Source organism: Thunnus maccoyii, chromosome 4 (genome assembly GCF_910596095.1).
Source record: "Thunnus maccoyii chromosome 4, fThuMac1.1, whole genome shotgun sequence".
NCBI classification, from domain to species: domain Eukaryota; kingdom Metazoa; phylum Chordata; class Actinopteri; order Scombriformes; family Scombridae; genus Thunnus; species Thunnus maccoyii.
Genome location: NC_056536.1, coordinates 8,964,463 through 8,977,623, shown reverse-complemented (window position 1 = coordinate 8,977,623; position 13,161 = coordinate 8,964,463). Strand labels below are relative to the sequence as shown.

Below are 13,161 nucleotides of genomic sequence, written 5' to 3'. Positions count from 1 at the left end.
GAAATGCCAAATATCTGCTGGCTGCAGATTCTCAAATTTGAGATCTGGAAGGTTTTCTGTGTCACGCATGACAGTAAACTGAATATCTTTGGATTTTTGACTGTTGATCATCTGAAGACACCACCATGTGCTCTAAGAAATTATAACAGGCGTTTTGCACTATTTTCTGACATTTTATAGACAAAACGATTAATCAAGAAAATAATTGGCTGAAAATCAAACAATTACTGAACAAAACAATCCTCTTTGTGTTTGTGTCCAGTGTTAAACATACTTGTTCTTGTGCTGTCTGGACATGAATCTACATACACAGCACAATCTACACACTGCTCCAGAAACCAAAGAACTGACTCATCTGTTTTGTTATAATGCACGTGACTGTCATATAATCATGTGAAAAGCTTATCAAAGCTGGTGTAACAGAGTGTTTTCTCCAAGTCACATGCTTGCCTTGTTCTAACTAGGCCAATCTCGAGTATCAAAAAAAAAAAGAAGTGTCAGGTTTGCATGAATCAACTTTAACCCACTGGCTGTAGAGTTTAAAGTCATTCTTCATGGTTTTCTGTGTGTCAGACTATTTGAGAGTTACCTATTAAAACAACATGTTTTTTTTTACAATAAAGCCATAAGAGCCAGTATTTCCTAAATGTCTAAAGTACTGTAGAATTCCAGCTGGGTTCAAGTAAGTAGTAGCAGCAAGTACCAGCCACTTGCGTATTTTACCAGCATTTGGCTGGTGGCTGGTGCTAATTTTGTGCCCTCCATTCACATGCTTTACCTAAATAGATCATCTCAACACTCACAGCAATTCCAGGCATCTGAATGTCACCATTATGCTCCTTTTAAATTATCCTTGTCCCAGACATCGATCAATAACTCTGGTCAAAGAGCCCTCATTTGGTTGAGAGAACGAATTCCAACAGGATATTATATTATCGTTATTATATTATTATATTAGCAATTGTGCACTGTCCAATAAGCTGATAATGGCCATCAGGAAGTCCAGGATTTCAGTTTCATCATCAACCCTCCAACATCACACAAGGAAGACTTTCTGCAAACTTTCTGCTTTCATTCTCAAAAAAGGGAAACGAGAATGCACAACTTACTAGAACTTACTGGACAGATGTAAGAGCCCTGACAGTCATCTGACCTGAACATGCAAAAAAAACTAAAACACCCTCAACCTCAAACATCACAACACCAGCTTCGTAGCTATGCCAAAGCCATCTTTCTGTACACTCTCAGTCTTTGCAACCTTGTTACACCTGTGATAGTATAGAGTATTTCCATTTGATGCTGCTTTTTACTTCCACTCCACTAAATTTAAGAGCGAAACATTGTACTTTCTACTCCACTACATTTATTTGACACTTTTCAGATAAAGATTTGACACAATGGATAATATAACACGTTTTTAAAATACAACACATTGTTACAGATGAAACCAGTGGTTTCCAACCTTTTTGGCTTTTAACGTCTTACAAAAAGCAGTGTGTAGTATTTTTTTATTCATTGTCTTTTATCTATAGTTATATTTCTTGATTGCATTGAACTTATTCTAATTTGTAATTGCACTGTGTATTTTGTTTTTATGTCTGTGAAGCACTCTGTAAACTTGTTTTTGAAAAGTGCTGTATACATAAAGTTTATTATTATTATAACTAACGTTACTCATTAAACTCCACCAGTTTTTTATGGACAGACTGACTTAAACTAAACTGAGGATATGATAGTCTTATGGGAAAATAAATGCTTATTAATGACTTTGATAAAAATGTATGTCTTAATTGGCTGCTTTAACATAATCATTAAACTAACTAACTAACCTTTACATTCAACTCTGTATTGCTGGCTACTAGATTAACTGTTGACTTGACAGCATATATTTGTCACTTGTTGCCACCATAAAAGCTGCTGTCCGTCAACATTAACCTCTAGTCAGCAGTATAGAGTGTATATAAAGTAATAAATAATAATAAATAATAATAAAATCTTTATACAGTGTATGGTCAGCACAGAGACAGCCTTCAACACGGCTAACAGTGTTAGCTCACGGTTAGCAAACACATCTGTGTAGCTTCATGTAAACTCTGCAGGTTTATGTACTTATTAACATCCAGACACACTTACCGCGCCTGTCCATCCTGCTCACGGTGACAGCCTTCACCTTCACCTACTTTCACATCATATTAACCTGAATGACGAACTGTCTGTTAGCCAGACATAACAGAAAACATTCAGCTGCTTGTAAACGGATCTACGGGAGTCACGATGTCCAAAATAGTTTCAGTCATGCTCACGCGCAGAGGGACCGTCTCTGATGTGGAAACCTTAATGTTGACAAGTAATCTTCTTTATTTTGGTTCCTCCAGGTAGCGAATCTTTTTCTTTCTGTTTTGTTTTGATAAAGAGTTAAACTCCCTTTTTAGTGGCACCATTTTATTGTTTTACTGTATTTAAGGCTACAAAGTCCAACAAAAGTTGCAACTAATGGCTGTAATAATGGCTAATTAACCATTTACTTGCTATTGCGTAGTTTGAAACTCAAAATATGCAATACATTTCACTCACTATTGTATATGTGAACAGGCTGTATATACTGCACATAACCACCTACTGTATTTATATAAAGTAACGTCTTTTTTTAACCATTTAATATATATCTTAGCACTCCTTGCTTTCTTTAGTTCTTTGCACTATTTGTATCTTGTTTACAGTTTACAGAAACGGTTTCTCTGTATATAGTCGTTCCTACGTATGTTTCTGAAGACTGTTGTGTTGTTATTCTGTGTAAGTACATTGAGAGCCACTAAACTGGAGTCAACTTCCTTGTGTGTGTAAACATACTTGGCCAATAAAGATGATTCTGATTCTGATTATAGCTTTGTTATAAGCCAGCTTTTGGGTTGCCAGGTTGTGAAAAATCCCTTTTGCTGGTAGGCTATTTATCCACCTCGAGCACTGTACTTATTTACATGCTCTGTAATAATAACCTGGTTACTCCTGAACCCCTGTCTTGCCGTAGTACCCAAGTTTCTCTTACAGCATAGGTTCATAGTTTTTCAAGTCTGTTCTAAAACAGCAGTCAGATGTCCAAATGAACACTGAAAGGTTTTCCTCACTGTAATAATTCCTCCTGTTCATACTGGCTACTAAAAGATCTCCTTCAAATGCACTGTCAATGTTAGTGATGGGGACCAAAATCCACAGTGTAACGTTGAAAGATATCTACTTTATTTGACTAATTTGGACAGCTGAAGCTTCATATTAGTTTCAAATAAACTTTTAAATACATTTTTGCACAAAAATAGGGCTGTGAATTTTGGCCCATCACTTACTTTGTAATTGCATTATGAAGGGATCTTCTAATGGTCAGTATGAACAGGATGAATGATTGTGGCAAGAAAAAAGTGTTTCAATGTTCAATCACGCTCCTGACTGTTGTTTTAAGACACACTTGAAAAACTGTGAATCTATCCTTTAACCTCTAACCCATTGAGGACCCCAGATTTCTCATTTAAATCATATTTAAGAAACTGCAGAAAGCTTAGAAGAATATGAAGCACTGTGATATGCTTCCCACCAAGGTTTCTATAAACCATTATTCAGTGCTCAGTAAATCTCATTAACAGATTGAAATAAACACTACTGTTGAAAAAAAAATACAAATTAGTGTAACAAAATTGTAGCTAAGGTCCATATACCTGCTGAGGTTTCAGGGTGCTGGTACTGTTCATACTGTCGTGGTTTACTGGGACACTGAATAGAACGGAGCCATTGCTAGAGTTATTAGACAAAGACATTTTGTTAGATTATTGAACAAGATAAGTTAGTATCATGAAAATGTCATAGCATCAATATATATCATTATAATGAGCTCTCTTAATGGATTTTGTTAAAGAATTATCTATTTTTGTGTGGAGTCTTTTTGGCAATTAAAAATGTCTCATTAGATCTTTTAATACAGCTTATTGAATTGTAAGGCAACCAACAAAAGGGTTCTTTGTTCTTTTCCTAATCTTTTAAATTTCATAATGAGCACAACACATCATACAGTCTGATTACAATTTTGTCAGATTTTCACAGTGAGTAAATCCAACAGAGCCGAGTATTTTCACTATGCAGACAAATAGAAGAAATGTGGTCCAACATGTTGCATCACTCAAATTATCTTGCTTTCTCACTCTTATCAGCACCTTTCCTGTCCTCTTCTCCTTCATACAATCACACATACACACACTCACTCATGAAGATCATTAAAGGTGCCCACATCCTAAAGATGTGCAATGAAAAGTTCCTGTTTGGCTCTTCTCTTCCTCTAAACTCAGTTTGAGGTGTTATTAATGGATCTTGAGCCAGCTGGATTTTTGAATTGTGTATGTACTTCACAAACCAACCTGTTCCAAGGGTATCAAGCTGCAGACAGAGGCAGACATCTTGGTATGATATATTAAAGTTTGATAACCAACATTGAATAAAACCTCAGAAAAGCCAACAAATTCTTTTAAAGATCCTTAATAGACTTGATACCTTACTGCTGTAAAGTCCTCCCGCCTTCCTGCCTTTTCTGCCACATGTGCAACGGAAATGTTCACACAAAAATGACACAAAGACGACCACCTTCCACTGCTAAGGTCATGTGACTTACTGACAACTGTGGAGGCAGAGGTCCAAGATGTCTGCCTTCATGTCCACCATTTTGTCTGCATCCAGGTCCCTCTTACCTGTTGTCATTCCCAGGACGTCACATAGTGCCACTTTGTCATGTCCCTCAGCATCTGATACTGATGCACGAGGCCGAGACACATCGCCGTTCACACCTGTGTCTATCATGTGTCTCCAAGGTGTCCAGCTGACCACTTGTTACGTTACTGCCTACGTTGCTTCCGTTAGAACGTCCAAGGGCCCACAGTTATTACGTCAGTCTGTCGCCAGAAAAGCACCAGATTTGTTTTGCACATTTGTTTGGCTAGCTAAGTGAACAAAAATATCTCAAGAACTAATTTACATGTACAGGCTTCCAACTGTTCAGATTGGCAGGAAAAAGTCATTAAGTGTTGGCGCACTGTCACCAAAACAACCACCATGTCCTGCATTGATGAGGTATTTTCCTGTTATGTCCTTGCTGGTGACGCATTAGTGTTTACATTACAAAAGAGTGATTGGATCTCAATGCATCTTGTACTTAGAGCTTGTATTTATTTTGTATTTAGCACTGTCCACTTGTGATCCGATCGCCCTAGACGCATTTTAAAACCAAGTGTAAACAGGGTCACATACTCTGGCGAGGACGCATCTGAACACACCTGTATGGAAAGTGAATTGGATCACAATATGTAGTTTGGTGTTCACATTATTATGTCAGATTTGTACGTCTTAAGACAACAGAAAATACCCTAACACGTCCATTTTCAACGTCTTAAGGCCTTTAAAATTGGGTGCCACCACTTGATCAGTTTCTGAGGGGAAACCCTACAATCATTGCAAGAGAGAAAACAATTCCTGACTCAACCTACCTTGTGTGAATTGAGGTTAAGAAATAATATTGATTTATGGTGACATTATTAACATCTGCATTTTTGCAGCTTGCATACAGTATTATACTTGACATATTCCTTTAATGTGGTGTGTTTGCCCACTAGATGGCAGTATTAAAGCACAAATGGCAACCTGTTGAATTTTTGAGTAGGTTGGGGGAAAAAAAGAATTTCATGTTTTCCAACCCATTGATTTCAATGTAAACTGGTTAAGATCTTTTCTGATTAATGGTGACACTTTTAGTGCAGCCAAGGGGTATTTTTTAATATAATGGTGTGAATTTACATTTTACATTGCAACTATTATGTTAAAAAATAATAATAATTTAACTTTTGTCCTTTTCCTTTGGACAGATTAGGAATCACAGTTTTCCTGTTTAAAGAAATTCTTCTATAATTGAGACTTGATGAAAACACACATATGATCTGTTGTTCACCTTCTGGATAGGAATGAGAACCTGTGGAGGATGTAGAGTACATGCAAATAAAGTTTGAGCATAATATTTTTCAATTCAAAATCAATTTTTAATGAATATAGAGGAGACCATTTATCATTAATTCACAACCTACATCTTTAAACACCAAATGTCTATCTGTCTGCTAGGTGCAGGTGTTAAGAATCTACTCTCCATGGTATGGTTGGTGTCTGCATTCATCCCTGTTCCTCAGTAAAGGTGTACAACTTTCTCCCTTTAATTAATGAAACTCAATAGTCTGGCAATAGTTTTGGCTTGTCTTGTCAGCTGGAAGAACAAATGTTGGTATATGTTAATTAAATCCCTGACTAGAGTTCCTTCTATTTATATGCGCAAAGTTTAAGTTCTTTGTGAAATGCCCATGTAGTTGACCAATGTTGATAAACTAACCCAAAAGGACTGGAGCAGTATGGCAAGTTGTTTTAACGTTTAATGAGAGACTGGATATATACTGCAGATATCTGTAATTCATTCTTTCTAGTCAAGTAAAAAAAGATTTCAGATACCCACAATGACCTTCTTTCTAGGACAAATTACGTCACTTTTGCCATTCATGTGTATTGGGCTTTTAATTTCAGATATCCACAATTACAATTTTGATATCCAGAATGAACATTCTTGGGCGGTGCTTGGTTTTTGCTCTGGTATTTTCAACATGGTGACCCGCTTTACAAACAATCTCACTTTACAGCTAAACAGTACACTAAAATATGTTTCTGAAAACATTTGAGGCGAGAAATAGGCAATTCAGTAACACATTCTTGATTCAAATTTGATCAGAACTGCTTAGTTTGACAGTCACGCGCACACACATTTGGCTGGCCCCCCTCCAGAAGAGTTCAGAGACTGTACAATCAATGCTGAGGCTGATGAACACCATTCTTCCAAAAGATATTCCCTCATTTGGTGTTTTGATGAGAGAGAGCGCTGGCTAACATGTCAGTCCAAAATCTCCCATAGGTGTTCAGCTGGACTGAGATGTGGTGACCGTGAAGGCGATAGCATATGATTCACATCATTTTCATACTCATCAAACCATTCAAGGTTAGATTTATTCAAGCAAACGTTAGCTCAATGTTAGCACTGAAATGATATTGCTATCATACTTAGTCAAAGTCCCAGTTACCTAGTTTGCTAGCTAACAAAGCACTGATAATACACTATTGATTCAGCGCTAATGTAGCATAATGTAACACTCCAACTTTCTGGTGATATGCTGCCCCCAATTGATTTGGAGTGTTTGACGATTCTTACATATTGCATCTTTATGTTCAAGTGTCCCAGTAGTCATGACAGCATGACAGTGAGCCAGCATGCACAATATACCAGGACCCTGAAACTGAAGCAGCTAAATGGAATTCATTTGCGATTAATTTTATTATTTATACCTGTGCTTTTTCTACTGTCAAAATATCTTATGGGGAAAATGTCTATTGCACAGTCTTTGCCTCACAGTAGCCAGTACTGTAGCTATTTTAATAGCATTAAAATAAGGTATTAAGACAGTTATGTGGAGGGGTTGATGGCCTAGTGCTGGACTGAGTAGTTTAAGTTTGCTGTTTTATAACTGTTCCAAGATGTATATGTTACGTTTTGTTAGTGTTTGTAATGTGTCTGCTCAGAACATGGTGGTTTGTGTTGATAATTGTCATTTTTAACCATTAGTGAGGTGACTTCTACTTTTCTTGAAAACCAACTGTATTTTCCTGTTGTGGTTTTCAGTTTCAATTCCCTGGTTTGCATGTCAGGAAACAGTTGACACTGTTGAGAACTGCTTCCTGCCTCTTATTCTAAGAAGAGGGTGATCATGTGACTTGCATCTTGTGTTTTGTGTGGGAGAAAAAAGGCAGATGTTTGGGTGAAAATCTGTTAGTGATCTGACTGAAGATTTAATAGTAGACCTGAGTTGGTGTTGGTCTAACTGTGGTAGCAAGTTGACAAAGGAACCTGAGGACAACTGGAGATGAGGGAGATGATGTGGATTTTTGCTGTGATTATCTTCTCGGTGTGTGAAACATGGGGTCTGGACACAGGTTTGAACATTGTACTCTTTTTTTCACATGGTTTAATTATTGTTTTAGCCTTGAGAGGATACATCTCTAATATAAAAAACATGGCTTTTAAATACAAAACAACACAGACATAACTGCAGTTTCAGCATGAATGTGTCATTTGTGGTACTTTATTTATTTATTGATATTCTCATATTTATTTCTATGTTTATATTTGATCATTCTGGTGTTTTTTTAAATTATAATCATCAATCAAATAATCCCATAATTTAAATTTTCTGTAAAGCATTTCAGTCAACATTTGCTGTTTTTAAATGTGCTGCATAAATAAATTGATTTGTCTTGACTTTCTCGGGATCTTCTCAAAGCACTTTGATATCCAATATTTCTTCATCTGCTCCTAAAGTTTATGGTAAAATCATTTAATCTCTTTTCTCTCCATTTAATTTGCAGTTTGAGTAAAATGTTGGAGGTTGAACACAACAATATGCATTTTTATCTCCCCTTCTCCTTTCCATTAATTCTTATTTCAAACATTTGATCTATTTTCAGTTTAAATCAAGAATAATAATGTAAAAATATTTTTGAAACAAGTTATGACTGAAGAGGAAAGATTCAGTCATTATTTTTTGTTTATTTTGTATGATTAGTATAAAATATGACGAGGCTGCCAAATGTTTGTTTTCAAATGTTTGTCCAATTTGAAAAAAATATTACAGACCTCTTATCATTCAGTGTCTCTTAAAATACACAGTTGCGCGTTGTTAGCTGTGCCTCATTATTCTTAAAAAAACTCTGTTTTGAAAGATTACAGGTGGTGAGTTTGACTTGATTTTGAATTACATTTAATCACTTTGGGATGATATGAAGGTTTCTTCATGGGACAAAGCTTCATAACATATTTCCAGTTTTATTGTCAGTACTAGTATGATTTATTTGTAAACTGTCATAGCCCAGTTTAAATCCTGTTTCATAAAGTTTGTTTTATTTTCTTTTATTTCATCAAACTTAACATTTTTTTCTTTGCGTGTCAGTGTCTCATGCAGGATTGGATCCTTTTGCTTCTGATTTTTCATGTTTTTTTGTGTGTATTAGGACCTGTGTAATTAATATTTTGTTTTATGACAGAATGAACCCAAATAATTAAATCATTGCAGCATTATGCGTAAAAATAAATCAACTATCTTTGCCTTTTTTTCAGTTGTCAGAAATGCATCTTTCAATCTGGGGAGTGATGTTAACCTGACATGCAGCAATGAACCGAGGAGTGAGGTGATTTATGTACTCTGGAAAATAGACTTGAAACACAAAGAGTGCCATATCGCCTACACCAATGATGGCCAAAGTACAGACTCCTGCAACGATGGCAAATCTCTCCGAAATACACCCACAGCTCTATACCTGCATATCCCAAACTTCTCAAATGATGATGTTGGGGTCTACCAGTGTGAGACAGTTTATACAGGAGGAGCTGACGCTCATATAATCAACATGGATATCACAGGTAGGACTTCATTTTTCTCCTCACTGGGACAGCTGACTGGCAAGAATCATCTAGCCAAGAGGTGTAACTTGTTAAAGGGTCATTTCACTTAAATCCCACTCATAAGAGTTAATAATACAGAAAATTCTGCACACTTCAACTCATGTAGCTTGTATTAGTTTTATGTGCATAGAGTTTGAAATATCTGCTGCTTAGTCTTCTGTTGCAAACATAACGGGGGACAGTACCGTTTCTTAAAACACTTAAAACACTCAAAACTGATATGTGAATAATCCAACATCAATATGCGTTTCATGACACAACGTCCTGGTTACATTTTAATCCTTTTAATACAGGAAATGAAAACCGCTCAGCAAGTTTCATGTTTCCTATTTTGTCTTCACTGGTTCAGCTCCTCCCAGTATATCAGCCTGGTTAGAGTGGAAGGGCAATAAGACGGTGGCTGTGTGCAAAGCTGAAAGAGGAAAACCTGCTGCCAGCATCAGCTGGAGCCATCTAGAAAATTCATCATCTTTGAAAACCTGGTCTGGCTCAGATGGATTCTTTACAGTAGAAAGCCACCTGGAACTCCCTGAGAACATGGATCCAAAAACCCTGAGCTGCACAGTCAGACACCCGTACTGGGAAGAGGAGAAAACTTTGGTACCAAAGCTCACAGCAGGTCAGGACAAGAGAAAATGTTTAAGCTTTGTTTTTTAGCGCAGAAGAAATGTTTGCTTATGTTTCTGACTAGGTGTTTTTTTATATATAGTGTTATTAATAACTTCATAAATAGATGTCATGTGTAGTGTTGATGTCCAGTGGATTACTGACAAACCTTTACTGTTTTTTCTTTAGCTACACGTCCTCATTTTACTATGATGTCCATCTGTATAGTTGTGATAATCATTGCAGTTTTGGCTGTAATCTTATTCTTTGCAAAAAAGAAACTAAGATGCTGTGGTAAGAATTTTCATTTGATAAATGATTAATTAGATGAACTACTTGTGAGCTTTTCTGTCAAGTAATTTAGCTGGTTTTTGTATTTTTCCCTTCTCCAGGTGTTGCAGGCAGGTAGACACATAATCCAAATCTCTGCTGGTAGGTAATCTTTCTGTTACATACTCAACATTTTTGAGTTCTGTGTGTTTAACTGCACTTTGTTGAGTTTTGTTCATGACACCTCTCTGCTTCTCCCAGACAGAGGATGTGGAGCCACACGTCAGCTATGTTCAACGTGTCAACTCTCTATAACTCATAAAAATCCTGCACTTGCATCGCACACAGACACACACACACACACACACACACTTAAATGCACATGGCACTCTGTGAGAAACTGAAGGCTATGAAATTGAGAAATGGTGAAATAGTAACCAGAGAGAAGAGTGAGATGAAAGATTTCAAACAAGAGACGGAGCCTCACAGTTGAATTCTGTCCTGATAAACTTGACTGACATTCAGCAAAAAGGCGACAGACACTCGGTTTAACATCCACCTTTTGTCACATAATTGATGATTATGATGATTTGATCAGCCTCTACGAAGCTGCGTCTTTATTTCATCAAACTGGTAGTCAGACACAAACATCTACATGTTGCTGCACGAACCAATGAATGCTCTTTATGCCACATTTACAAGCCAGCAGCACTAGATGGATGTAATGCACATAATCAGGTTGTATAATGCTTCAATCTTATACTCACAGTAACTGTGGGTATAAAAACAGTTAAGATATGAAGTAACCGTGAATTAATATTCATTAATTGACTTTTAAGTGTAAACTACTATAACATAAAGTCATAGTGATTTGATCATGTGTTCATTGTGAGCAACAGGAATTCATGATACATCCTGTATTAATTTATGCATGAAATCATCATGAATCATTTCCTAAGTATACTATTTATATCCTTATCATAAAGTGTTACAGCCTAGTGCACAGCCAGTGTCTAGACTTCCATTTGAATGCTGCAGCTGCAGCGCTATAACTTATCTTACCCTCACACCGATTATTTAGTTGTACATATAGAGCAGAAGAGGAAACTGTTTTGCTTCAGCCTCACAAATGTATTTCTGTCCACAGATCTTAACACACCTGCACATATAGATTCTTAGATTTCAATTGCAGCAAAGAACCTTAAAAGTTTGACTTTAAATTGAAGAGATTATTACCATGACTTCTTTCAAATATTTTTAGAAATGCAACAACAGAATAATGAACAAAAGTGGTACTTGTTAAGCTTTTAATCAGTAAAAAGATCAATAAATCCACCATGAAACAAAAGCAACCCATCGTATTACAACTATTACTCTACCACTCCATACGCATCTAACCAAACATATAAATAATCTTGTATTTAGATACATACATACACAAAACATAGAAAATATGAAATCTTTAGTCTTAAATATCTGTCTAGTATATTGGCTGGTGTGCAGTAGCTCTCAGGAGCACAATGATGCAAAATGAGCACAAAATCTAAAATGCTGACTACAGCATGTGTTGTGGACACAAAATGTATGAAAACTACATTCTCCATCATGAACTGGATAATGTGGCAGAAGCACAAACAGTTGAGCCTGTAAACAACGTTAATTAAGACAAGTCTAGGCAGCTAAAATTTTTCATTCTCTAAGTTCAGCTTTTCTGACTTTGGTGACTGAAAGCGACACACTGAATACATCAAGATTGTGAGTCATTCAGGTCGTGGTGTAACAAGCTGTAGTTTGTCAGAAACTACTCATCTTGCTGTTTTCAAGCTTAAATATCTATTTAATAGTATAATTGGTTGGTGTGGGATAGTTCTTAGGAGCAAAACCACTGACTACACCTATTTTGTTGACATGTGTCTGCAAATAAAAAGTTAGGCACAGTTGTGTTCAGGAGAGAAACGGCTCTGGGCTTCATGTTTCCACAACCAGTTGCTGTTGTTTGTGGACGTTTTTGTGTTTCATTTTACAAGATTTTCCTATTTGAGGATCAAGCTTTGATTGGCAGTTCAACTACAAACTTCTTGCACACCTTCACAAAATATTAGACACTTTCTGTTGTTTGTGATATTATAAACCAGTCCTGTGTCTTACATTAAAGCTCAAATGAACTTTTCCTCGTTTCTGTTTACCTCATAAATACATAATCGTCTGCAAGTTCATCAACGATACAGGTTGTGGTTGAAGTGCTGCTGGTATATTAACTGTGGCATAGTTACAGTTGTCATCAGTGGTAGCTCCGGTTCTTCTTGATTCTTTGGTGCTGCTGTGGTCAATAGAGGTGTATGTTACGTCCTCGTTAGGCTGTTATAACAGTGTGATGGTAATTCCTCTGTCCTAAACATATGTTACACTTCAATTATTCTACTTTTTCATACAGTGCTTTTGCAACTAGAACGTGTGATATGGTGTGGTATGGCATGTGGTTAGCAGCTATGACTTTCTGCGGATGAAACAGCTGCACAGTTTCATATAGCTTCAACAGAGGCCTCACTCTTATGTTCACCCAGTATGCAATTCTATCATAAAAGCTCTCCAATGCACTCATGGTACTGATAGCAATGAATATTTATGCTCATCAATAATAAACTTCACATTGATGTGATGTGGGCTTATTATTTGTGCTGCTTTTATCATCTGCAGAATCCCCTGAAAGA

General features: G+C 36.5%; 2 protein-coding genes across 4 annotated transcripts in view; one reads left to right on the top strand and one right to left on the bottom strand.

Moving 5' to 3' along the window:
* The window catches only part of atp13a2 (ATPase cation transporting 13A2), a 19,640-nt gene extending 17,346 nt beyond the window's left edge, over positions 1 to 2,294 (bottom strand). The window contains exon 1 of the mRNA XM_042407981.1: positions 2,134 to 2,294. Within this exon, the coding sequence (XP_042263915.1) occupies positions 2,134 to 2,146 (13 nt within the window). The 5' untranslated portion in view covers positions 2,147 to 2,294. The remainder of the gene's footprint in view (positions 1 to 2,133) is intronic.
* The window catches only part of LOC121895132 (cell surface glycoprotein CD200 receptor 1-B-like), a 16,032-nt gene extending 2,871 nt beyond the window's left edge, over positions 1 to 13,161 (top strand). The window contains exons 1-6 of one of the 3 annotated variants that reach the window (XM_042407985.1): positions 7,924 to 8,049; positions 9,230 to 9,532; positions 9,924 to 10,193; positions 10,370 to 10,474; positions 10,573 to 10,612; positions 10,712 to 13,161. In XM_042407985.1, the coding sequence (XP_042263919.1) occupies positions 7,980 to 8,049; positions 9,230 to 9,532; positions 9,924 to 10,193; positions 10,370 to 10,474; positions 10,573 to 10,589 (765 nt within the window). In that variant the 5' untranslated portion in view covers positions 7,924 to 7,979 and the 3' untranslated portion in view covers positions 10,590 to 10,612; positions 10,712 to 13,161. Of the gene's footprint in view, positions 1 to 7,923; positions 8,050 to 9,229; positions 9,533 to 9,923; positions 10,194 to 10,369; positions 10,475 to 10,572; positions 10,613 to 10,711 lie in introns of those variants that run through there. The other 2 variants (XM_042407986.1, XM_042407988.1) reach the window with 2 other exon arrangements.